The sequence below is a fragment of the Crinia signifera genome, chromosome 6, assembly GCF_055691185.1.
Source record: "Crinia signifera chromosome 6, ASM5569118v1, whole genome shotgun sequence".
In the NCBI taxonomy this organism is placed as follows: Eukaryota; Metazoa; Chordata; class Amphibia; order Anura; family Myobatrachidae; genus Crinia; species Crinia signifera.
In genome coordinates, this window is record NC_139222.1 from 144,033,237 (window position 1) to 144,060,782 (window position 27,546).

A 27,546-nucleotide genomic window follows, 5' to 3' on the forward strand; every position below is an offset into this window, starting at 1 on the left:
ATGGTTAATATTGATTAAATAGCTGAACATACATGAATATACAATGACTAGCATTATATATTTGCCAGGCATAAACTATAACCTGCAGTGAGGCTCTGACCTGGCAGTGCTTTTAACAGGGAGATCCACCAATCAGTGCAGCCAGGGAAGAAGGAACTCCTAATTAAACATTTGAATGCAGTTGCACGTAACACACAACCCAGCACACAGGGTAAAACATAACACACACACATTGGGGTGAATCTGGTTGATTCATAAGGCTGCGGATTTGCAGCCTTGCGAGCCCACCAAACCCTGCCTTGCAAGGGTGACTTGCTCGCAGGGGCTTGCGAATGAATGTTACACAGTAACAACCATCCGCAGGGCAGGGGGAACCTCCCACATCTTTTGATGGTCACCGGAAGGTGCATGCATATGTAAGGTAGCTCTGAGCAACCGTACATATGCATGCACGCTGGGGAGGAAATGGGCGGGCAGCTGACATCCGGTGATGTCGGCTCCCCCCCCCCTCCCGTGAGCGTCACGGTCTCATTAGCATAAGAACACCCAGCGTTCTCATGGGAACGCCCATAAAATGCACGGGCCGTGCATTTCTATCACAATGACCCCTACACACGGAGCCATGTAAGGGTATTTTCTAAGTGATCTTGACAAATTATGTCAGATCGCTTACAAAATGCCCTGAAATCGCCCAGTGTGTAAGCCCTATTAACAATAATGGTAACAAAAATATATAGTCACAGAGAAGTACAAAAACAAAGTTCAATAAAGTACCAGCAACAGGCAAGGCTATGTCATGTATGCACCGGCAGCTGCAGATGTGTTAGGAGGCCAAAAATAAGCCTGGAGGCTGTTGGGAATTGACAGCAGTTGACCTAATTAGCAGCCGCACGCAGACACACAGAACACTGCTGAAACACAAAATGAAGATATGAAAATGCTACGGAGCAGGCATTGGGCAGTATTCAATGCCGCTGATTTGCCGCTTTTTTACGGCGAATGTGTGCTATTTTCATGCTCCACGGCGTATCTTTTGACTGAAAAAGTGATTCGCCCTATTCAATGCTCAAAATTCGCAGACGGCAAACAGTGAATTCGCCGCCTGTTAGTCGCCGCAATTCGCTGCTGTTTTCCAATGGGTTTTTCACTGTGATTTGCCGTGAGTGTATTCAATGCTAGGATGGCGAATTGCTGTCAGTGTGATTTTCACTGTGCTTCACCGTGTAGTGTGCAATCGCCATCTTTTTAAGGTGAACTGGAATGTTATCTTTAAAAATATAGGGTTTTTTTTTTTTTTTTTTATTTGGTGTCAAAAAATCTGTAATTTTTGCCTGTGAAGGGGCATGCTATTTTTATTCATGTGCGTGCTGCACATGACTATATATAAGAAAATTAATATATTTTTTTTACACATAACAGCTAGCAGGGTGCAGGGAGCCGCTCATTACATATTCATATATTCACTTCACACTGCTCCCGCTCATTACATATGCACTAGCGGGAGCAGTGCAGCGGCTCCCTACCCGTGTCCCCTGCCAGCGTTCCGGGGGGGCAGCTTCTGCTGCCCATGTCCCCGGGGGACACTTTGGGTGCAGGCAGGGAGACTTCCATCTCCTTGCCTGCCGCGGACCCCCGGCTGTCTGCGACATTCGCCGTCAAGGGCAGTGAGCCCCTGTGGCGTTGAATAGGGCGACAGGGAGGGCTGGCAGAGGATGCTGCAGCCCTCAAGAATGCGGCAAATGTGCAGCGAATCCTAAACAGGATTCGCTGCAAATGCCGAAAATTGGCATTGAATACTGCCCATAGAATCCTTTAGGTTTAGGTTCAATTCTTATGATATAACGTAGAGTTTGACACATTTTACATATAAAAACCTATAACATAAAATGTATCCAACAAAAGATTAAGTTATATGTGCAAGCTACAGGCATATTTCAAGAGGTGTATCACTGCGTACTTGAATTTGATGCCCACGGGACTCACAGGTTTTGAGGAATGGCCATGTGGGGCATGGCTGGGTTAATTATGGTGTGGCCAAGGTGTAGGTGTGTGTTAATTGTATACTGATAGTTTAGCTATGTAAAGTTGCCTAAATTGTGTGTTGGTATCCCTGTTCAGTATGCCTCTGTTCATGGAAGTGTTGCTCACACCTGCCAAATCACCCGGAATATCCATGACCAAAATAGTGAGTTATAACCTTGATGTTGTCCAGGAACAAGCAGTGCAGGTTGACACTCGGTGTGTTGACATGATATGTGTCATGCTGTGGTGGGGGGAGCAGAATGTTAATGAGTATCAATGAGTTAGTCCTGGTATTACAGTTACAAAATCATATCTGTGATTCACTGTCACACGGAATCTTTGGGGAATCTACTGTGCTAATAATTTGAAATATGAAGATTATTCTAAAACTTCAGTAAATATATGTGTAGTAATGCTGATTGCTGTATTTTTCTGTTGAGAAATTCTTGATCCAATTCTTGATTTCTTGATTCTAGGTCCAATTAAGAGAACAACTATACAGGAAACTTTTAAATATGCAATGTCAATAATTTTATTGTAAATACATAGGACCCATTTCTCAACAAGTTGATGGCATAGGATAAATGGTGCTCCAGCCAATCAGCAATTTTTCAAGCACGACAGGAGCTGAACACATGACAGGAGCTGATTTGTTGGAGAACAAATCATACACAATGAGTTTTGTCATCCACAGTAAGTTTTATCACTCATTGATAAATGAGCCCCATAGTGTATTAGCAGCTCCTAAATATGGGGTAAATCCAAAAGAACCCCAAGAGATGGTAAAACACCAAAAAATTTGAAAATGTGATTTGCAAATAAATTCTATACCTTATACATATCTATATATCCTATACACAATAATTTTCCCAACAAGGAGTGCTAATAATAACTGATGTCATAATAAATACTAGACATAAATATATTAATATAACATCAATAGAAAATAAGGAACAAACCTCCTAAAATGCAGTTTTCAGGAGTTTGGCAGCGCTCCACATATGCACCAAGCCCAGAATGCGATACCTTCATGGGCTTGGATGTGGCTGCCAACACCATCTTCAGATTGGTGTTGCACCATCTTCAGATTGGTGTTGCCCTATAAAAGACTATAGACTTGTATTGCACTGTCCCTGCTCTGAGGGATCCAACTGGATTCCTTCCAGTTTGCCTGCTGTGCATGCGTAACTCGGCATCCTAAACCTGTATATATTGATAGCAGTTGTATTGAGAAAAAAGAGATTTAATTATTTTATTATTTTACGGACAACCGATGATATAAGGGATAATAAGAACGCTTAGTCATGTGATAATAGGGGTTTATGCATAATTTAATGTCTGATAATCACCCCTCATGGTCTTGGAACATCTATTCTGTCCATTTTTCATGAAATTCTGTATTTATCCCATTTTGAAATATTGTTGTTTTCCAAGTGGTAATCTTTTAGTAAAATATTTAGTAAAATGCTTCTGGAGACTCACCAATGTTATATGCTTTTCACATCATTTGGTAATGCTAAGCATGATGCAATCAATATAAAACTGGAAGATAATTGCCAGCTACCTACCCTGTAGTTTGCACAGTTCAAATGACAAAGAGGAAAAGTCCTGCAATTCTTAATTTATGTTAAGGTTTCATTGCATTCTATCTAGTCCAGTGTGAGCAGGTTCTATTGAATCTTGTTCATGTGTTATGGAAACCTAGAAAGCAAGCACTTCTCAGTGGAATAATTCATATCAATCTGGTAGTGAGAAAGCAGAGAAGACAGAAAGTGAGGGGGCAGCAAGACAGATGTCAGTGGGGGGAGTCTTGGATAAAGATTAACTCGGATCAAGCATAACTGCAATTATCAAAGAGATTTCCACCAGCTTCAAAACATCTGTTATTGCTGAATGGACAATCTGAACTGGCTTTATTATTGATACTGTAGTTTGTGAATGTGTTACATTTATGCTTTCCCTCAGCTTGGTGTATTTTCATTTAGTGAATTTGGCATGTAGCTGTTTTGTTTAAAAATGGAAATGAGTGCATAATTATACAAAAATCTCTATATACAGATACCTGGTGGTGATGTCACATTGTCCCGTCATGGTACTGATAAAGGTTAAATGTTGCAATTTGTGGCTATACAGAGAGGGGGTTAAGATGACACAAAAAATATGTGATTTGAATCATTTTTGTCCCACCCCCTCCCCGAACTGCCACAAACGCAGACATTAAACTCAGTGCTTGAGGGTAATGTGGAGTGGTGAGGGGGAGGTTTTGGGGTTTCTAGAAGATGTAGGGTACTCATCCACCTTTCCAGAGGGCTGGGAGGCGGACCTGATTTTTGGGAGCCTCTTGACCATTCCGTGGGGAAGGCAAGAACGGTCCATACACAATGAACTTATCATCAAACGATTTTCCCAGTCTGTGCAAATATGAATAAGTCTGACCCTTCCACAAATCTGCAACAGATACAAGCTGATCAAGGCCAGCACTGATGTCACACCCCCCCCCCCTCTCTCCCACAGCAAGTTCCTTTCCATCAAATTTCGAACGGATCGTAATTAGATATTTTTGCTATTGCTGTTGCTATTTTGGCTTGTGCATGCATGCTGTGATCTGTATGCATTTGCAGTCATTCATTTGATAGGATTGCAGATTCGCACATTAACGATCAACTCAGTATCGGACCGAGTACTACCTTCTATACCTATTTTGTGAGGTTGGCCTGAATCCTAACTTCATTTAGTAGGTGCCACCTATCTAGTTTTCATGTGGATGTTTTTAGATGACCTGTCCAGTGATCATGTCAAGGTTCATTATATATGAGACCAGGCATCATTATAACCAGGCATCAGTAGCGGAAATACTGATGCTTCAGTGGGTGCATGCTATGGGGGATGTGGGGACCTTGCAACAGGGATGCAAGTAAAGGCTGATTAAGTCTTTTTGGGGCACTCATTTATTGTCAATTAGTGTGTATATATAACAATTAAGAATGAACTTTTATTTGGTATGCCTTAAAATACAATGTGCTCTATCATGTAAGACAAATGATAGTCTTAAATGACCAATAGATACAATATTTACCCAGTTATTACTGAATCAATTTGATTAAATCTATAATAGATTCTTGATCCTTAATGGTTGCCAGTTTCGCGAAATTAAGGTTTTAATTAATCAAAATTAATAAAACAATGTCACAACATTTATGTGATACCCTGTACAAATATTCAGGGTTACCACTGCTTTCTCCCAAATAGACACTCCCTTTGTCTGACTCTTGTATAGAAATTTATTGTTAATACACAATCTTTACATATCTAGTCTGGGGCTTGAGTCTCAGCACTGTTAATCATAGAAAAGTTCTTACTGAATGTTCAAAACAATTCAAACAATGTTGCTAAATAAATCAACCTCTAGCTGAGGTATTATAACACAATGTTACAATCTCGCTGACAAGCAGAATAGTGGTGCACTTTCTCTTATGCTGGGTCCATTCTGCTTTCCAGTATCATGTAAAAAACATCAGATACTGGGTGAGAGTTGTATCCCTCCGTCCTATGAACTCTTTTCAGTGGAGTTCAAATTTATAGGTGCACCTCTTAAAGACATAGGAAGTCTGGGGTATTCACACAGACCCTTATTCTGCTGTCTGGCATCTGTCTTTGGGACATAGAATAGCAAATGAGAGATAGTGGTAGGTGTCACCCAGACAGAAAAACATATGCTATGGGGCCCAGGCTGATCCGGGGGCCTGCTGCTCCCCATGCATCCAGTCATAGGCTGCCCTGCTGTCCTGCAGCTCTGCTTCATGCCCGTCTGCCTTATATCATACCCTCCACCAGCCCATCCTCCAAAGCTGCAGTCAGGTATTTAAGGGGCGAAGCCTAATGCTGAGAATTGCCTGCCCCCATCATAGTATTTTGCAGCAGTTGGAGTTAGGTAGTAGTTGCCCCTCCCCCATCTCTCAGTCTCCATCTCTCTTTTCCCTCCCTCTCTCTCCCCCTCCTTCTGTCCTTTATTACATGGTTATCAGGGGATCTACCTGGAGTCACGTGTGATGGGGGCTCTGACTGGCACCATGTGTAACAGAGGCTCTACCCGACATAATGTGTACCAAGGGCTCTACCAAGCATAACGTGCAACGGCGCTCTACCAGGTATAATGGAGCTCTACCAGGTGTAATGGGACTCTACCAGGCATAACATGTAATAGGGGCTCTACCAGGCACAACATGTAATAGGGGCTCTACCAGACATAACATGTAATGGGGCTCTACCAGGTGTAACGAGTGTCAGGGCTCTACAAGGCATAACATGCAATGGAGGGCACTACCAGGCATAACCTATGATGGTGGCTCTACCAGGCATATCATGTAACAGGGCTCTACCAGGTGTAATGGGTCTCTACCAGGCATTAAGGGCTCTACCTGACATAACATGGACTCTACAGTACCTTGCGTAATGTGTAATGGGGGATCTACCTGGAGTAATGTGTAATAGGGGCTCTACATGTAATGTGGAAAGGGGGAATCTACTTGTCATAATGTGGAAAGGGGGTCCCATTTTAAGATTTTGCTATGAGGCTCAAAAAGTTCTAGTTAAGCCGCTGCCATGCACAGCAATGCTCTTTAGTCCAGACAGGACATTATAAAGGTCCTGATTAAGAGGTGGGTGCAATGTCGATTTTGGATGCAAGCAAACAATTTATTAAAATGTGTGTGTGTATTAGGGGGGACACAGAACTAATTTAGTCTCAGAGAAAGGCAGTTTTCATGTGAGTGGACAGTGTGGCTGCCAGTCATGCATGGGCATGTTGTTGCATTGAAAGATGTAGCTGAACTGATACTATCAGCCACATTCCAACAGACATTCTGTGCCACCATGGGGCTAATGCAATGTCTGATGGTGTGGCCATTTGTGGAACAGCGCTGCAGCTGCTGGCTATACAGTGTCTGTATAAAGTACATTGGCTGTGGCATTGGCATAAAGATACAGTTGTACTATGCAAAGAGGGGATATACATGAGTCGGCAGTGGCGTAACTAAAAATTTTGCTCCCCCCAACCAAAATATTGTCTGCCCCCACCCCCACACACACACAAAATATTGTTATACAGTATACCCCTAACATAAAAATGAGTTCCTGCAGTGCATTCACTCACATGTGCAGCAGGGCTCCAGTCCTCTTCCGTCCATGCTCCCTGTCCACTACCCTGTGGCATTTTCAGTGGTGGCCTGGCTCTGCAGTGGTGGCACCGCTGCCCCTCAACCTGCTCGGTAGACTTTTCTCCTCATCAGGGCCGTCTTAACAGCAATGTGGGCCCCTGGGCAAAGCAATGCACTGGGGCCCTTACCCATTCTCCCCTCCTAGGGGTGGGGGGTGCTATCAACAGCAGCTTTGCCCCCTGTCCCACGGATGGCAGGGGGTGCTCTATCTTCCATTCAACATGTAGGACCTGGAGCAGTAACTTCTGCTAATTACTCCTTGACTGCACAAGTGGTGGGAGGGTAAATACTAACGTGTGGAAGGGGGCACTGAGCTGAATGAAGGGTCCCTTGTAAATGACTTCCAGGGAGGTAGGGGGTGTTTTATGCACAGGGGAGAGTTGGATAATGGAGTGGGCTTAATATTCGTCATTTTCCAGTGGAAGGGCAGCTTGTTTGACTGCAGATATCGCAGCCGAAAGGTCGACATTTAATAGCTCGACATTGAAAACAGGTTAACAGAAACAAATGGTTAACATGAAAAGGCTTAACATGAGTTTCTCAAGTTTTTGCATTCTTAAGACTTTTTCATGCTTTACCATCCACATACCTCCCAACTTTGATGGTCCCTGAAGAGGGACACAGACACGCGCCTAAGGCGCACGCTGGGAAATTAGGTGGCGTGGCTATCCGGAAAGGGGGCGTGACCTATACTTGCATCTTCCTGTGAAACCACGACCCCATTTTGCAGCATTGGGGCATGGCCTAGGGACTCTGTGAGCGTCTAACCGTGCCCCCAGCCCCCCTGGCTGCGGGAATAGATGCTGTGCGCATGTGCACAGCGTTTATTCACTGCTGCTCAGCAGCTGACAGACTCCCAACAACCCCCCCCGCCCGCTGCGGGACACTGCCGGCCGGGACCTTCCCGCAATAATTGGGACTGTTGGGAGGTATGCATGCACGTGGTATGTTGCAGTGTGCCGAGCACAGAGGTAGAGGAGTGAGGCAGCTGGCTCAAAGTATAGCGAGCGAAGTAAGCCATGTGAGGGTACGTCCCACACTAATTGGGGGTCCACGTGCTAAGGCAGTGGTCAGAGAACTCGGTCGTCTCTGCGCATGTGCGAGCGGGGCGTACGGCAAAATCCCGCATGAAATGTGAACACTCCGAACAGGGGGTGGAGAGGGGCGTGAAGGGCTATTTGGGCTCATTACCATATGCATACGCCCCGCGTTTCATGGGCGTTCCCATGCAAACGCTGGGCGTACGTATGGTAATGCGGCCGTGACGCACGTGTAGGGGGCGGACATATGACATCGCTGGATGTCAGCTGCCCGCCCAGATCCCTGCTTTTGCGACCATCGAATGATGGGGGAGGTTCCCTGAGATGGAGGAGGCGTATTCCATGAAATATACACGTGCGGTCCGTTCGGCCAGCTTCTTACCGCGTACGGACGGAGTTGGCGATCCGTATGGAAGGCGGGGTTTCGCACGCACGGTCCTGGCCGCATATTCGGATCCGGCCACACCGATCAGAATAAGGCCCAGAGTCACAAGTGAAGTAATTAGCTCCACCTGTGGATCTTTTCAAACGTGTTAGTGAGTAATGAGTGCACCTGTGCAGCAGCTAGGCTGTCTCGAAATTGTCAAATGTTGGTAGCTCTTGAGGACTGGAGTTGGCTACCACTGATTTAGAGAGGGTGTGGTATATTTCCCAGACAGTCGGGATTCCGACAGTCATTTCTCAGACGTTGGAATCCCGACTGCACAGCGGGGGGAGCACAATGAAGCCCCTTGCGGGCTTGCTGCGCTCGCCACGCTGCGGGCACGGTGGCAAGCTGCGCTTGCCACCTATTTTATTCTCCCTCTATGGGGGTCGTGGACCCCCACGAGGGAGCAGTCAGGATTCCGACGTCGGAGGAATGACTGTCGGAATCCCGACTGTCGGGGAGCCGTCCGGCACCCTTTAGAGCAGGGCTGGGCAACACCGGCCCTCCAGATGTTAGTGAACTACACATCCCAGGATGCTTTGCATTAGTTTTGATACGTGGCCATGCGGAAACTGATGCAAGGCATGCTGGGATGTGTAGTTCATCAACATCCGGAGAGCCGGTGTTGCCCAGCCCTGCTTTAGAGAGACCCTTTCTTCACTTTCAGGTGCTCTAATACTGACACATCTTAAAGGGGAACAGAAAGCAAGGAACATTTTTGTATTATTATTTATTGTGACAGCGGTGGCTATGGTTTGCAATATGCCACTACTGTGTGGTTTCCTCCACTAAAGTACTGAAAGGTCAGATGATGTTGTCACACCCATCACTGGCTCAGTAAGGAGCACAATGTAGAGCTGTGGTTTGCTGTGCTGGAGGCAGGTGACTGCAAAGAAAAAGGTGCAGGCCTAGGGGTAGAATTACTAAAGCGACTTTTTATGTTTAGAAGCTATAATATATCTACCCCTAGGCCCTTATTCTGGTTCACACGCAACGGCAAATTCCTTCTCAAATGGACATAACCATGTGCACTGCAGGTGGGGCAGATGTAACCTGTGCAGAGGGAATTAGATTTGGGTGGGGTTTTCCTTCAAAGTGAGATCTATAGTGTAGTGTAAAAATAGCAGCTATGTATGTCTCTTCTAACTCCTATGAATGTGGATATTGAACATCTTTGCTCCCCAAGGTGCCCTATAGCTTCAGGGTTTGTGACATAAAGGAACAGCAACAGGATGAATACAAATATAACTGACAGTTTGGGTGAAATTTACTAAGATGTGAAATACACTTTACAGGTCATGTTGCTATGGGCAACCAATCAGAAGCTACTTCTTATTTATTTACCACCCTCTAGATTCTAGAGGGTGGTAAATAAATAAGAAGTAGCTTCTGATTGGTTGCCCATAGCAACATGACCTGTGAAGTGTATTTCACATCTTAAAATGTCACCCTTTGTATCTTGAGCAAAAGTAATGGCAATCAACAGCATTTTTTGACTTCTGTCAGTCTTTAGTGCACATTTTATGGATGCGTTCTGATCTGCCAAATAAACCCACATTGATCTAATGCTTAAATTAGGAAATTGGGGGTATGTATCATTGAACAGACAGCAACTTGGTCTACAAGCATTAGGTCGACATGCATTAAGGTTGACATTACTGAAGGTTGACATGCAGGAAAGTCGACATGACTGCATGTCGGCATGGGTTAGGTAGACAGGTTATTAGGTCGACGCAAGCATTAGGTGGGAAAGGTCGACAGTCAATCAATCGCCATGGGGTTTTTCACTTTTTTTGTCCCAAATTTCGACACAGTCAACATGGACACTGATATGTAGCACTGTGTCCCCTGGCATGGCTCGGGTTCTTCGGGCACGGTGCCTCGCTACGCTCGGCATGCTATTTTATTCTCCCACCACGCCCTGGTGGATGGTAGGGCATGAAATACCGCCTGTCAGCTCAAAGTGAAAAACCCCATGTCGACCTTTTGACTGTCGACCTTCCACATGTCGACCTAATGCTTGTGTTGACCTAATGACCTGTCGACCTAAACCATGTCGACATTCAGTCATGTCGACCTAATGCTTGTTGACCTAGTGACCGTATCATTACAATTTGTAATATTAAATGTGACTTTTTATTTGTGCTGCATCTATTGTGTTTTCAGTGTGTGTTAAAACAAAAGTCGTATTTCTTATTTCCCTCACAGAGTGGTGCTACAATGACTTGGTTTCCCCCTTGTACTTCACGTCATTTGAGGCATCCTCGAGATACTCTATTTTTTACACTGCTAACTTTGCACGACTATTCGGTAAGTACATAAGCATCTTGTATCTCTTATTCAACAAGTTTTGAGCTTAGGCTATTGTCACAAATGCTGCATTTGATACAAAAACCTCAGTCTGCAGCCCATGTGAAGACACTTATAAGTAAATTATGTATATAGGGACTAATTCAGCATCCATCGTAGATTACTGAAAATTGTTATTACCAATATTTGCTCCCCCTTGCCAAAATATCTATATATTTTATAAAACTTATATTGCACATGCTCAGTCATACACATGAGTGTGCCTACCCAAACAGGCGCCAGCTCAAGTACAAACCCAGGATTCTCACTAGGAGGTTTTCGTATCTACAGACACACACACATATCACAGCATGTTGCCAAGTTGGGGTATGGATCACTCGGTCAACCCAAGAAATGTCTACCCAAGAAATGTCTACCCTGCAGTCCACACTTTCACTTGAGAATGATTGTTGCAACTTACATATAATAACTTTTTGTTAATAAACTTTCTGCTCAGGTAAAAAAAATCTGTTTGCATGTGTTCTCCACTTTTCAGGCAGCAGCGGATGGTCTCCTGCTCCTGGGGATAAACAGCCCTGGCTTCAAATAGACTTGAAGAGGAAATATAAAATAATGGGCGTGGCCACTCAGGGAACACATAATACATATTACGACTGGTTGACCAAGTACACCCTGCTGTATGGTGATCGGCCAGATAGTTGGAAACCATTCTTCCAGCAAGCCAGTAACTGGGTATGTGTCAGAATGGAGACTTTGCAGTGATCAAGGAGAAGTATTTATGATGTATTTATGGCACTTTAAGGCAGATGTAACAATGCAGAGTCTGAGATGTCTGGTCATTTGGGGTTTAGGATAAATAACATTGCCTGACATGGCCTGTGGATTACCGTATTCTTTATTTTGGGTGGTGGGTGTCCTCTCATGTATGTCATCAGCCAATCAGCTTTTGCACCCTGTCAGATTCAGATATTATTTTACTGCCTTTTGATCAGACATTTTGGTGGTAGTACAACTGGCCATACATTCTATATCGAAGGTGTAATTGAATAATATATGAATCCCCACCCACCCCACCTGCCTCTGTTTACTCTCTTCTCTGTCCCGCTCACGGGTGCGGGGGGTGGGCAGCTGATGTCAGCTGCCTGCCTGCTTCCCGCACAGGGTGCTTGCAGATCAGAGACACCATAGAGATGTCTCAGATCTACGAGTGCAAGAGATAATGTTCTACTTTGACTAGCATGATCCAGGTTATTGCTGCCTGCTGCTGCTTGTAATACTGCTCTACATATAAATGAATAGTTTTTTCATGGCACTACAGTAGCGCCAGCTTCCTCTTCTACATCTATAAATACCGATCATTTTTATGTATTCTCAAATAGACATTCTTTGGCAATGTCAATTCATCGGGAGTGACGGAGCATCGCCTCTACTACCCCATTAAGGCTCGCTATGTTCGCTTTATTCCTGTGGCCTGGAATCCCAGGGGAAAGATTGGACTAAGGGTGGCTCTTTATGGTTGTGAATACAGTAAGTGGAAACCAATGTGGAAGATGTACTTATATTACTTAGCATTATTTTTGATTGTGTATTTTGTTAGGTAATTGGGAGATCAATCTTTTTTTCCTTTCAACTTTTATTATTATCAGCTCTTACATTAATTCTGTGCATTTTGAAGAGCAGGGTGCTTAGTTTATATTGAATACTGCTTCCTTCAGAGAACACAGTTCTAGCTGGCTTTGGAAACTTATACAACCACTTAGAAAGGTCTGTTGAGACAGCCACACCACAGGGCCCCGTTACTGAAGCCATTGACAAACCCCTTTTAGAAAAGTAAACCAATGAAATGGATTATGTAAGGAGCAGGGAAGTGACGCTGAGCACTCAAAATGGGGACATTTGTCCTCAGCAGCTGTCCTGGGCTCCTGCTGGGCCCCTCCAACAGGCTAGGGCCTGGGTAATTAATACTCACTACTCCCTCTCTCTCAGGAACCCCTGCATATAGGTGTCAGAAAATTACTATATTTGGAGGCATGGTTGAAAATAATCAGATCAATTTTGGTTAGATTATATCCTTGCATTGTGCTCATATTTAAGTCATACTAGTGGCAGCATCATGCAAACTTGCATGTATCCATATGGGTCTGATTCAGATGTGAAACCACAGAAATCCTGGCCTCTTATTTCCCCCTCAGTGGTGGCAAAACTCAACGGAACAATATTCTGTTTTGCGAAACGGAAGCCATAGCCACCTGCTTTCCACCTCAAATGAAATTAGACGGTCAATCACTAATTGTCTATAATGATATTGTACCATCTAGCGCTAGGAAAAGTGTCAGCCTTGAGAAAGACCTGACAGTGGTTGAAACCTGTCTGCAGTGTTTAAGTGGACGTGGTCATTTTGCAATTTTTCCCCACTTCAGACTGAATGGGAATCAGCTAGATCATTGAGCAAGCAGCCGTAGACCACACTTTTCTACCTGGTACATATATGTCAAGGGTAGTCTTCTTATAATGGGAGAAACATGGCAAATATAAACAGCCTTTTGTCGGGAACCTGTAATAATAAGGTTCCTAAAGGTTCGTTGAACATTAATACTAAAATCTGTCTGTTTTGTCCACAATGCTTTGGATTACATGATATATCTGACTATTTGAGTATATTTTTAAGGCTATTAAGATTTTTTTTAACTTTTTTTGCATTATTTATCTGGAAACTTAGGACCTTATTCTATCTACTCAGTACCTGCATTTGCACGGAGGACCAATATTTTGCGTATGTGCATTTCTGCACATGTGCAGATGCAGGGTGGGAGCGGGCATGGTGAACTACATATTCGCTGTCCCGCTCACGGGTGCGGGGGGTGGGCAGCTGATGTCCGCTGCCTCCCTGCTTCCCGCACAGGGTGCTTGCAGATCAGAGACACCATAGAGATGTCTCAGATCTACGAGTGCAAGAGAAATGTTCTCCGACCATCGAATGATTTCACCCAAGGCTGCGAATTATGGAAATCATCCATTGGCAGCCATGCGGAGGATCACGGCATGTGAAGGGGGGGGGGGGGGGTACAGGCAGCCGTGTGGGGAGCTTCTGGGAGACTTGCAAGGCTGCAAATTTCACAACCTTGTGAGTCAACCAGAATAAGGATCTTAATTTGGAGACAAATTTGATTTTCTATATTTTAGTACATTTCTATTTCCTGGTATGTTCTGAAACTGTGTTTCTAAACATTTGTCTGAAGTACTAGTATAGTCTGTACAATTTCATTATAGATAATTAAGGACATCTGAATAACCCCGTGTGTTTATGGTTAAGCTGTAACATATTACTAGATTTTAAATTCATCGTTTAGCTTATTTAAATAACTTTATTGGGGTCTAACATGATTTTACTGCATATTATTATTGTTGGTTTATATCTAATAGGGAGTTAGATTACACAATCTCAGTTCATCAGAGTGCATGCTAACCTAGGTTGAAAAGATCAAAGAGGATAATTATGATTCTTCCAAAACATTGTAATAAATATTTGTTTGTGCATTCATTATTATTAGTACTGTAATAGTTGGCGACAAAGCAGTATCTGACTGCACATAGAATAACAATGTTCTTCTGTTTCTCAGACCATGATGTTCTGTCTTTCGATGGTGATGACTTAATTTCCTACCAGTTAAGAAAAAAGACCAATCGTACTTTGCAAGATGACATTTCTTTTAATTTTAAGACCTTGGAGAAGGATGGGGTGCTGATGCATGCTGAGGGGACACAAGGAGATTACATAACCCTGGAACTAGAGAAGGCTCGCTTGGTCTTTCGGATGAGTCTCGGTATGAAGGACTAGTGCTATTAACATTTAAAATTGACCAAGAATGGTAAAAATAATATAAGTGAAATGCTAAGGTGTATATTTTGGGTTAATATATGATAGTGTGCAATTAGTTTCAAAATGTACAAAAAAAATATTATATTTCAAAACAAAGTAATCATTATATTTTTTCAAAATATTCACCAGAAGAGTATAGGCAAAGTTGCATGCACACAACCACGTGGCGAAGCAGCCGAACCGGTCCAAAACAGGTACAATATGTCTTCTACATTCTGGATAAAGATATTCACTGCAAGATCTTTATTTGGAGTTCTGGTGATTCAAAATGAATCCTGCACATCTTGAATTTGATTTTGGCAACAGTACGTGGATGACCAAGCATCTAGATGTGCTCATGGGCCAGAAATATACCACTTTCCTGGACTTGTGGGCTGGTGCATTGTCCTAATAAAGTAGGACATTATTAGAGTAAGTACTTGGACGGCACCTGGAAATGGCTTATAGCACTTGGCAGGCATTGATTGGCATACCAGTTCCCAGTGACAGTGCTCTGCTGCACGTGGTATGGTAGCTACATGGCTAGTCTTGCCCACAAAAACAGCCACCATCTGTTCGGCCACACTGCACTCATGTCGGAAGTTATGGAGTGTTGAGGTATACCAGGCCAACATGTTTGGTCTTTGGGTTGAAACTGTAGATCCAGTATTTATCGCCACTCCCAGAAAAAATGTAAGCAGCCACAATCAAACCTGGCCAGCCTGTTGTAGCAAAATTTCACCAGAGCCTCCATTTGTTCTTGAGCCAGCTGATGTGGCACCCAACATTCAGAATCCTTGCTCTAGTTAAGATTTTCATGGAGTATTGAGCTCCTTCTCTTACTGGGCATTGGTCACCCTGGTGTTCACTTCAACTGTGGCCCATATCTCAGCAATTTTGTCCTTAGTGTTGGTGGCCACAGGATGACCACAGCTCTCCTCATCTTCCAAGGACCATCTTCCATGCAGGAATTCTGAAAACTGCTCAAACAACCCTCCTGTTGTTGCAGACCACTCTTTCAGTCATAGAAGATCACAGCTCTCTAGTGGCCCCTGTTGAACAGGTGGGGAGTTTGACTGGGGTGGTACACCTGCCAAATCACAGCACTGTTGTTCTAAGACATGCATAGGGAGGACAGGTACCTTCTGTGAAGAAACTGAACATGTCAACTTCTTTGGTGTGGTTCTGTGCCTTGACATTTTACAAAAACTGATTGCATTTTACAACCAGATAGTCAGATTGTGTCTACTCTACATATCCACTGCACATCCTACTGAAACTTATTGCACACCCCTTGTAATATAGGAATGTACTACTTTTACTAGCATAAAAAAGTAAACTCTGAGACAAAGTGGTTGCATGATAAAAATAATGAAATGTGTGTAAAAAAGGATCATGGCATTGGAAATAGGACCTGGGGTGAAATGTAATCGACAAAAATGGGCAAAATTGTACATTTACTGAAAATCACAAATGTAGTAATTTGCGGTACAAATCGCACGGTTTGCCAAGACCAAAATATTTACACTTTCAAAATGACATCCAGATGTTTTCTAATAGAAAACATCAAATCGCAACCTTAACATTACAAAAAATCTATAGATACAATATAGACCAGGTCCAGGCTGGTGAGTTTGACAGATCTATGAACAGATCAGTGTCTTAAAGTAAAAAAAAAATAAAACACGTGCCCCGCGCCACCCCCACCCTTAGCATAACCAGCCCCGTGCTCATTGAGACGTTCCAGGTTTCTCAAATACAGGGGGAAAAAGTGATGGGTTTCCCCCCGTATTCAAGAAACCAGCTCTTGGACTGGTCCTGGTTCCAAAAATACAGGGGGACAAAATTGGGGTCCTCTGTATTTTGGAACCAGCACCGGGCTCCAACAACCAGCAGTGTCATGCCAGAGTCGGTGGACTTTTTTATGCAAGGTTCTCGGCCATCACATGAACACCCTGGCAGGTCAGTTCCCTGGCCAATGGTGCATGTTTACGCATGCCGGAATATGCAAATGTGCAAACCCCCTCAGTGAATGCCTTTGGCGAGTTTCACACTTGCTGGAGCATTCGCTTCAGTATGGGAGGGAAGGGGCAGGCAGGGACTGGAAGCAGGGGAGTGGCTAGCGTTTTATGGGCGTGCCAGGTAGCGAATATACATTGCCTATTGAACAGGTCTGAATCAGGAAGAAATTATATTTCAATCTCAGAAATGATTCTATTTTATTGGGTCAGTAACTTATTACTTTATCACTGTAATGCCCCTTACACCCAGGGGGACCCGCCTCTCTTGCTGAGCGATATGCCTAAGCATGATCGCTCAGCACACCCCACGATGCTGTGTGCTGAGCGATCGTGCAGAGCCGGGCATCATTTTCTTGTGACATGTATCTCTTTTAGTAATGCATCATCTTTATTTAATTGTTAACATTTATTGACACATAAAGCTATTCTTTGTAAAAACATACTATATATATATATATACATGCAAATATATTGTTACCTGTAAAACTGTTCAATTGCTTTTTTATGTTGTTCATCCCCTGTGTTAACAGGAAACAGCCCCCTTCACATTGTAGATAGCCACACAATCACCACTCTGGGGAGCCTCCTAGATGACCAGCACTGGCATTCAATCCACATCCAACGCAATGGGCGCGACCTCAACATAACATTGGATGGTGAAATACAAAGAATACGATGTAAAGGAGATTTTGACCAGCTAGACCTTGACACAGAGGTGCAATTTATTTTTAATCTTCACTAAAATAATATTTAATGCATATATATATATATTAATATATACACAGTATATATACACAAACACACAAGTTGAGTATACCTTATCCAAAATGCTCAGAACCATTAGTATTTTGGATTCTGATTATTTTGCTCTTATTTCAATGTGGTAACTTGTGGTATCTTGCATTTATGCTGTATAAACACTGTATAAACACTATTTTATTTGTGCATGAAACTAGGTTTCAAAACATAAAACAAAGTTTTGTACTATCTCAGGCACTGAATATAAATGCTTAGCAATCGTTTTCTTGCAGATATTTAGTGCCAGTTACATATCATGTCCCCAGTAGTGCCAGTTACAGATGTACCCAGTAGTGCCAGTTATATATCTTTTCCCCTTTAGTGCCAGTTACAGATGTCCCCAGTAGTGCCAGTTACATATCATGTCCCCTTTAGTGCCAGTTAGCAAATATATATATAATAAATTCATGACTAAATGGTGGGACAATTGTAATGTTTACTAAATTTTGTTTAATGTAAATCGTTTAGATTTGTTTCAGGTGTAAAATTAAGATAAATAATATTACTATGCACCTGTGATTTTTTTTTCAAGTAGTTTTTTATTGTCCTTTATGCAGACCTGACATTCAAGTTTGGATGTTAAGAGATTTAAGACTATGTTATTGTCCATGCAGATTTTTTTTGCTGGCATTGTATATCAGGAGAAAAGCATTTCTCACAAGCAGAACTTCCGTGGCTGTCTGGAGAATATCATTTTTAATAAGGTCCATGTTGCTGACCTTGCAAGGAGAAAACATTCATCCATTCGCTTTGTGGTGAGTCTGCAGATGTGTTTGAGTTGAGAGAAGCCGGCAGTGGGCATCTTTTTACCAAAGATTCCTTTATATACAAATTAAATAATTTTCTTCCCCTCACCTGATACCATTGCAGCTGCATATGGGGTAGCAGTTGCAGGCTGAGACACTCCCTTAAAATGTTCAAGCCATGTCTGCCCCATAACTGCACCCAAAATCTCCCCTATCAGTAACTTTATGAATAAACCCCCTCTTTGACCTATATGACCGTCTGTGGCCATATCACTTGATGATGCTTGAAGTCTGTTGCAAATATATATACACATGATGATGACAGTAACCAGTACAAGCCAGTTCTTTTAATTGGATAATTATAGTCTAACTACTGATCCAATAGGTGTTTTCTTCAGTGCGTGTACCTCTCTCCTCATGCCTGGATTTTATTTTAGAATTATGTTTCTGCATCTTTGATTGGATGGAAGATTACCTTTTCATTTTTTTCATCACAACAAATGTTTAAAATATTATTTTGCTTATGACCTGGTTGGGTGCAATGCACTGACATGAACCTTATGGATAGGGTACTGGGTGCATCTAATGCGTTACAGCCCCACAATGAGCTTGTGGAGATGTTATCATTATGTACTGCAATTGTTTGGTGCACACAGCTTAGTATATACATTTATTCAGAGTGAATGGTAAAACACAATGGGTTGTTCTAAAACAAAATGGCATGTTAAGACTTTGGGCCAACATAGTTTTTTTTTTATTTGACAATAGAGCATAGCCCTTAGTGCTGGGAAGTGTGTACAATGAATGACACATCTGACTGGATTGGCTTTGGTTCCTGTCAGGTGTGCATACATTGTCTCTGCCTGCTACTAATAGTTCATTTCACTACTATGTCATTTGGCAAGTTTTTAAGACCTTGATTTTCACAGAATCTTCTGTCCGACCCTAGTCTTCTCAGCAATGTAGCAATAAGATATCACTTTAATATAGTGCTAGAGCCACCATTGTGGAAAGGGTATTTATAACTTTTTTGACACTTTTTAATGACCACATACCTTTTTTGTGTTGTACAACAGGGTAAGGTTCGGTTCTCATGTGTGGAAATGCCTTACGTTCCTGTCACGTTTTCTGGCATTAACAACTACCTAATGGTGCCAGGAGTCCCAGCAAACATAAAGATGATGGTGAGCTTTAAATTCCGGACTTGGGACACCATTGGCCTTCTGCTTTTCACCAATTTTGCTGGTTCTTTGGGATCACTGGAAATGGCTCTAAGCGAAGGTCAGATCAATGTGACCATCTCCCAACCACACAAAAAAAAGCTGGTGTTTGCAGCTGGTGAGTAGTATTGAAATTTGCCACAATGCATGATGGGTCCTGACTAGTTGGTTAAGCCATTACATGGATTAAGTATTACAGAACTCTTTAATGGGGAACAAGAGCCCATTTAGCATGACAGAGGCTCTGTACAAAGGATTATGCCTGGTTATTTGCCATTATTGTCCTCTTACCTGTCTTGAGTGGGATGGTTTAGAGAATCCCCTTCTACCAGTGAACCTCTGCATTAAGCATTTCTCTTATCACAAAGATATTTATTCTGTATGACCCCAGATGCTCATGTTGCTATGAGAATCTCTATGATGAAAGACATGCACATAGACCTGGGACAGTAGAAGTGTTGCAAGTATGGACAGGACCTCAGTATGGAAGAATCCCCTATTTCTCTTGGTCCTGGTTGCAAATATATGGTGCTTGACTGGGAATTATACAGGTGAGTGAATACTTGGTACAGGTATTAATTATCACTCTTTTCACAGGATATCGGCTGAATGATGGCTTCTGGCACTCTGTCTCTCTGGTGGCCAGAGAAAACTCCGCTCTGGTGATTATTGATGAGGATGAAGGCGCACAGTTCAAAATAAACTATCTGTTCCAGCTGCGGACGGGAGACACTTATTACTTTGGAGGTATCAAATTCCCATTATTAACTGCAATTTGTTTTCAGTATCAAATACCTTCCTTACTTTATTTTACATATACAATATAACTACGGCCCTGACGGATGCAACATTTATCCACTGTATTACATTCAATAATTCAATCTATCCAAGAGCAATAATTGTAACAAAGTCATTTAATGTACTATCCCATCTTATGCAGTAAGGAAATGTTGTAAGCAGATGTGTACCTAAACTGTCTATCTAGCAAATGTGGTATGAAATGTGGGGGACACTGCAAACCTCTTTAAACTCACTGCTGATTGGTGGAGGGCTGTAGAGGTGAGGAGGCAAACTGCAAACACGCTATGAGTTCTTCATGAATTAATGCACCATATACTCCGCTAGGTTAACAGTGTCCCCCAATTTCCCAGATGAATGCATTTAATGGTATATCCCAAAAAATTCTATTATCTGTATTATCTAAAGCATGCCGGGTGGTGTCACAGCAAGCATAACTGACAAGCTGAACTGGCTTGTATTGAGAAGGGGAAATATTTATGGCAGTGTTCAGCAAAATCAGTGCTGATTAGACAGTGCCCTTCACTCCATGCTCCCGATTCCAGAAACGCAGATTCCGCAAATGTATTTCGCTTATAGAAAATCACACACGGCATTCACACTCGGCAAAATAACATAAGATAGTGAATAATTTAGCATTTCACAAGTTATTCAAGGTAATTAAGGTAAGTGGAATTTAACATGGATTGGTGTTGTGTGAAGACTGTAAATTACATCTTAATTTAATCTACAATGTTCTTGTAGGTGCTTAATACAAAGGGGGAAATTTACTAAAGGAAATTTGTAAAAAAATAGGTGTATTTCTATCCAGAAATACACTTATTTTTGACATTTACTATACCGAAAATACGGCAATTCGTATTTGTATTGATAGCACATCAATACAACTACGAATTGCCATATTTTCGGGATAGTAAATGTCAAAAATAAGTGTATTTCTGGATAGAAATACACCTATTTTTTTACAAATTTCCTTTAGTAAATTTCCCCCAAAGTGTCTAAATTTGTCCTTTGGAGTATATTATTCACAACATATTTAATGTGCATGTTTTTGTGTTGTAGTATTTTAATAATAAGCTTTGGCGTGTGTGAGTTTTATTTCTAATGTTTACTTAATTGGCTGCTACTAGTGTGTAGTACCTGTGTTTTAGCATTAGGGTATATTAGATAAGAAAGGACACCATAGGGTTCAGGATTTCAAAGTTGAAAGAATACAATTTTTATTATATACAGTGTATTAGGGGTAACAGTACATTACAGTAACGGTGCTGTAGTTAGCTTGGGACGAGACTGAAGACACCCCAGTGTTCTCACAGATCTTCATTATGCCATGCAGAGAAAAGTCTCTCAGGTGCAATGTTCTGCAGAATCTATAAACTCTAATAACACCTGGCCTTCTACCCACTGTAGACTTCTGTGACATACTACAGCTGGTAGAAAATAACCCTGCATTCAGATAACATCCTCTATCATTACTTTGTTTTTGAAAGGGAATAGTTGACCATGTTGTTATGTTTCTCACATGGGCTGGTATTTGATTAACCATGGTATTGGGACCAGATGAGCAGACATCTAGGATTGGGTTTACCTATAAAAGGGCCTGATTAGAAGGTGATCCTTTCTACAGCCCCAGATCCATAAGGTGTACTGCTCTGCTGTTAAGGCTACTGGAAGTCTACCTACTCGTTTTTTTTAAGGAATGTCTAGTCACTCAGCCTAACAAGAGAGTCTGGCTTAAGGGCCCCATACATCAGCAATTAATTGTGACAATTTTCAGATATGGAGATGATTGCCACAATTAATTTTAGATGTGTGGGCTCCCCCTTTTGGCAATCCCAATCAAAATCGCCAATCGATTGCTTAATCAGGTTTTTAAACATGTTTAATAATCTGGTATTATCTGCAGATCTTTTTTATATGTGTGGGCATTCCCAATTCGTCTTCTTCATCTATTTACATTATGAACAACTGAAATGACAATCGATTGGGCAATTTTCAGATATGAAGATGCAATCTTTAGATGGAAAAATCTGCCGATCACTGAAATAAATCTGTAATGTGTGGGCAAAGTCAGATAGATTGTAAAATCCATTTATCTGGCCAAAAAATCCCTGTAACTGGAAATCCATAAATTGTGATTGCTGGTGTATGGGGCCCTTTACCTGGTTAAAAAGCGCCTCTTCAAAGTAACCCATGACTAGTTTTTCATTAGTTTTAACTTCCAATTGACTAAAATGTATCAAACTGTCCTCTACCTACCTCCCCCTAATCACTTCACTAAGCCCCTACCTCCTACAGCAAGCATTCCCAACCCCAGTCCTCAAGGTATGCTCACAGTCCAGAGGTGTACAAGTGAGTGCGCATCTTACCATAGATCATGTTTATACATTATAAAATATTGTACTGAACTGAACTGAATGGTTACAACTGTGTACAATATAGTATAATGTGTATGGGTCCTTAGTGCAGTCAGCCAATGACAATTCATATTGTGTTCATGAATTTATCACAATGGCCCTTATTCTGATCGGTGCGGCCGGATCCGATTATGCGGCCAGGACCGTGCGTGCGAAACCCCGCCTTCCATACGGATCGCCAACTCCGTCCGTACGCGGTAAGAAGCTGGCCGAATGGACCGCACGTGTATTTTTCACGGAATACGCCTCCTCCATCTAAGGGAACCTCCCCCATCATTCGATGGTCGCAGACCATCGAATGCAGGACCGAGTGCTCCACCAGCTCCCGCAACCTCAGACCACACAGACATTTTTCCGTGCAAAAGCAGGGATCTTGGCGGGCAGCTGACATCCGGCGATGTCATATGTCCGCCCCCTACACGTGCGTCACGGCCGCATTACCATACGTACGCCCAGCGTTTGCATGGGAACGCCCATGAAACGCGGGGCGTATGCATATGGTAATGAGCCCAAATAGCCCTTCACGCCCCTCTCCACCCCCTGTTCGGAGTGTTCACATATCATGCGGGATTTGGCCGTACGCCCCGCTCGCACATGCGCAGAGACGCCTCTGCACATGCGCAGACACAAAACATCGGCGGCCCGAACGCACGCGGATATATCCGCACCAACCAGAATAAGGGCCAATGTTATTACACTTCAGTCAGATAATGATGGCACCTAAATTCCCAGTTATTTCAACAAATAAACTGAGCAATTTGGGGGCAATTTGTTCTAACATTACTAAACTTGATATCAAAATAGCTGCATGCGTGGGCAGCTAAAGGTAATAATATTCTGCTGGCAGTAATCTTTAAATGCAGTGTCCTTCAGAAATAACAGTGCATTTATTATTCAATATTGACTTTAACAATATATTTAAGGTGTATTTAAAACTTTCTAAACGTATTTGTGATTCTTGAACGTGTATTACTAGAAGTCTACATTGAATTGACACCTATCCAAACACTCTAAATCCAGAGGGTCCTACTGTAGAAGTATAGGCATGTCCAGCTCACTGCCTTCTTTATCAAACAGGTTGCCCTAAACCAGCTGCAGGTTCTAGCTGCTTTTCCAACCAGACGGCATTTCATGGATGCATGCAGTTGATATCTGTGGATGGCCAGCCTGTGGACTTCCATCGTATGCAGCTTGGATGGCTTGGGAGGTTCTCAGAAGTTATGTTCAATGTTTGCGCAATTGCGGACCGGTAATTATTAATCTACAGTACAAACACACCTACCTAGGGCATTCTGCTAAACAGTCAGTAAGGATCATTAATCAATTTATGCAGATCCAAAATTAAGGGTCAACCAATTCCCCAATATTGCAAATGAAATGTAGGAAATAATTTGAGCACTCCATTGTTACCATATTAGTTATCTATACTATTGTACACAAATGTTTGTGTTTTTCTATCACAAATGGAAAGAACATTGATCATGTTATTTATCTGTTACTGAAGATATTTTTAAATATACACTTATTAGAGAGACTATTTTCTGTATCAACACTGTAAGATTTAGGAACTAGTATTCAAGAGGATTTCCAGATGTTACTCCTCCTATTAAAGGACTGTTTATTTGAAGATTAATCGCTAGATTAATCTATAGAGTATTAAAAGTGATAGAATATATTTTGGCCTCATTCATGTTCTTACCACCTCTCGGGATTACAGATGCAGACCGAATCCTTGTGAACATGGAGGTCGCTGCTACCAGTCCTGGGATGATTTCTTCTGCTACTGTGACATGACCGGCTACAAGGGTGAAACCTGCCACAAATGTGAGTGTCCAGTTGTAGCTCCAAATCAGAGCCAACGTCAGGATACTACAAAGCACAATTCCCAAAGGTCCTAATCAAATAATAGTATGCCTAAATTAGCCTGTTCATTCTTACATTTATTCTCCAAATGATAAATTTCATGTATTGCTTACACATACAGTAAATACAGGATAATCTTGCGGAGTCAGCAATTTGTAAGATTAACTAAATTAAATTTAGAATGCAGCCTATCATTTCAATAGCATTATAATCGGACATTGTGTGCCAGACAGAACTAACTAGGACATTTATCAAATCTTGGAGAGAGATAAAGCAAAGAAGTTGCCCATATGAACCAATCGGCTTCTAACATTTACAGGCGGTGCTAAAAAAATGACAGAAGCTGATTGGTTGTCATGAGCATCTGCTCTACTTTATTTCTTTCCAAGAAATGATAAATCTTCTCCTCAGTCAGTCAGTTGGGGATTTCGTATCAGTGTTTTGAGCTGGGAACCGTCATTACATTGTTTAAGCAAAGGCATGGGCCTGCTGATCTGTTACTTTCTCTTGTGAAATGTAATCGTTTTGTTTTTCTTCACCTGTAATACTTCTAACTCTTGTTTTTAAGCTCTGTACAAGGAAAACTGTGATGCCTACAGGATCAGTGGGAAATACTCTGGCAACCACACTGTGGATCCTGATGGCAGTGGCCCCTTAAAGCCATTTACTGTCTACTGTGACATTTCTGGTACTGTGATCTCATCATTGCAATCCAAACATGATAAGAATTGTAGTTCAGTAACAGCTGGAAAACAGCAGCCTCAGTCCTAAAATGTCTATATACAGTAACTACCGTAGACTTATTTCATTTATTTTAAACTAAAGTCCCATACACATGGCGGGACGGGGGAGCTGGTGCTGAACGACGAGAAAAAGGGCCACCAAGAAAATGTTTTTGTCTCTACCTTCATAGCATTATCGGGTCAAAAATTACAAGAGCTGTGTTCTTGGTACTATATTACTCTCCACTTTAGCTCTCTCCAAGGCATAGTAAAAAGACCTCTATGTATGGTCACTCATGCTTCCTCCAAGCCTAGATCTGTCTAAGCTCAGTCATATTTATTGCTGCTGCTACTCTTAGTATAATATTTATTTATACAGAACTAAGTCAAAATCATTAAGTGTAACATATGCAGGGGTGAATTTAGGGGTCAGGCCGCCCCTAGGCACACCATTCCCCCCCCCCCCAAGTTATATATATATATATATATATATATATATATATATATATATATATATGGATTACATACAAATTTCACTGCCCACCTCAAAAAAATGTAGAGCAGTCTGGACTGCTAACTGTATGGAGGATCGGGAGGGAGGGTGAATTAACTTTATTTGCAGTCTCAGTCAGTCTCACGCTGACTGACTGAGTGCAGCGAAGTTCACGCTGCTCAGCTCAGCTGCTTTCCCGCCCGCGGCAGTGAGCCAGAGCAATTCAGCTCAGCTCACCCAGCGGCAGAGCCGGACGCGCAGGGGGACCATCGGAGATAGCCGGTGATGTACTGTGCATGGCAGAGCGGGTGGGCAGCGGCGGGTGACGAGCATCGCTGGCGCCGACATATGATGAATCCTAAGCTTGTCACTTGCCGCTGCCCACCCGCTCTGCCATGCTGCTATTTAAATGTCAGCCTGCCGTGCCGCCCTTGATTGGTGCTGCCCTGAGGCCCGTGCCTCACGGGCCTAGGCACAAATCTGGCCCTGAACATATGCAATGATAATTGTAATTGCTATGAAGGGCTTTTGTTTTTATTGTAAATAGAAGGAGGGTTACATCTAGCTGTTCTTATCTATTTATCTGCATATGCTAAAAAAAACATAGCCTAGCAATAAATGATGTTAAAGTGAATGCATAATGTTCATAGAAGGATAAATACAGAATGACATAAAAAATGAAATAATGTTTTCATCACCTGCTTAGAGGAAAGAGCATGGACCATCGTGCAACATGACCGGTATTATCGCAGCAAGGTTGTTGGTTCCAGTCCAGATCAGCCGTATCTGGGAGAGTTACGTTACTGGAATGCGTCATGGGGTGAGGTGTCCTCGCTGGCTAATGGATCCGAATACTGTGAGCAGAGAATAGAGTTCTCCTGCTACAAATCCAAGCTCCTCAATACACCAAGTAAGGCAGGAACAAGCAAGGTATTCTGGGTAGTGGTACAGTTCATCAGCTAGGCTTACTTTTCAAGAACATAGATTAATCAAATGGTGTTAAATGTGATTTTTGATATACAGTACCTACATGAAACCAGTGATCAAATGCCAGGTTGTAGCATTACAAGCTGGGTTTAAACAATACAGGTTTACCTTCTACAGATGGGGCCATTCTCTGTGCGGCCACCATCCACTTGTATCTGGCAGATGGCGATGACGCGGGAGCATCTCACGCGCTACCACATCCATTGGCAAGATTGGGGCACGCGAGCATCTTGATGTTCGGGGGCCCCATTCGGCAATTGGCAGATGGCGGTTGGCATGCTGGGAGCTGCTCTGATGACAGTGGCTCCATCTGTACATACTGTATATAATACAAGTATACCTTACCTATATTGTAAAATAGTCTGAGTGCTCTTTGTGAAATAACAGGAACTGGGAAAGCTTTATATTGCTATAGCAGAAAGCTGTAGATTTACTTAAATCTCTATGGCAGGAAAAAGGAGAACACAGCGCCTCTGCTTTATACTGTCTATACCTTAAAAAAAAAACGCCTTTGATACACTCAGACTACATCCAACATATGACCAATCAGAAGTAACTCTGCTCAGAAACAATATGTAGGCGCTACCTCTTCTACGGAGAACAGATC

General features: G+C 42.4%; 1 protein-coding gene across 1 annotated transcript in view; it reads left to right on the forward strand.

Annotated features, from left to right (window-relative positions):
• Positions 1-27,546, forward strand: part of CNTNAP1 (contactin associated protein 1) — a 68,479-nt gene that overhangs the window by 11,057 nt on the left and 29,876 nt on the right. Inside the window, exons 2-13 of the mRNA XM_083147520.1 lie at positions 10,914-11,015; positions 11,551-11,747; positions 12,395-12,542; positions 14,636-14,839; positions 17,426-17,610; positions 18,308-18,448; positions 19,516-19,777; positions 20,257-20,406; positions 23,952-24,123; positions 24,592-24,698; positions 25,306-25,425; positions 26,659-26,862. Coding sequence (XP_083003646.1) covers positions 10,914-11,015; positions 11,551-11,747; positions 12,395-12,542; positions 14,636-14,839; positions 17,426-17,610; positions 18,308-18,448; positions 19,516-19,777; positions 20,257-20,406; positions 23,952-24,123; positions 24,592-24,698; positions 25,306-25,425; positions 26,659-26,862 — 1,992 coding nt within the window. The remainder of the gene's footprint in view (positions 1-10,913; positions 11,016-11,550; positions 11,748-12,394; positions 12,543-14,635; positions 14,840-17,425; positions 17,611-18,307; positions 18,449-19,515; positions 19,778-20,256; positions 20,407-23,951; positions 24,124-24,591; positions 24,699-25,305; positions 25,426-26,658; positions 26,863-27,546) is intronic.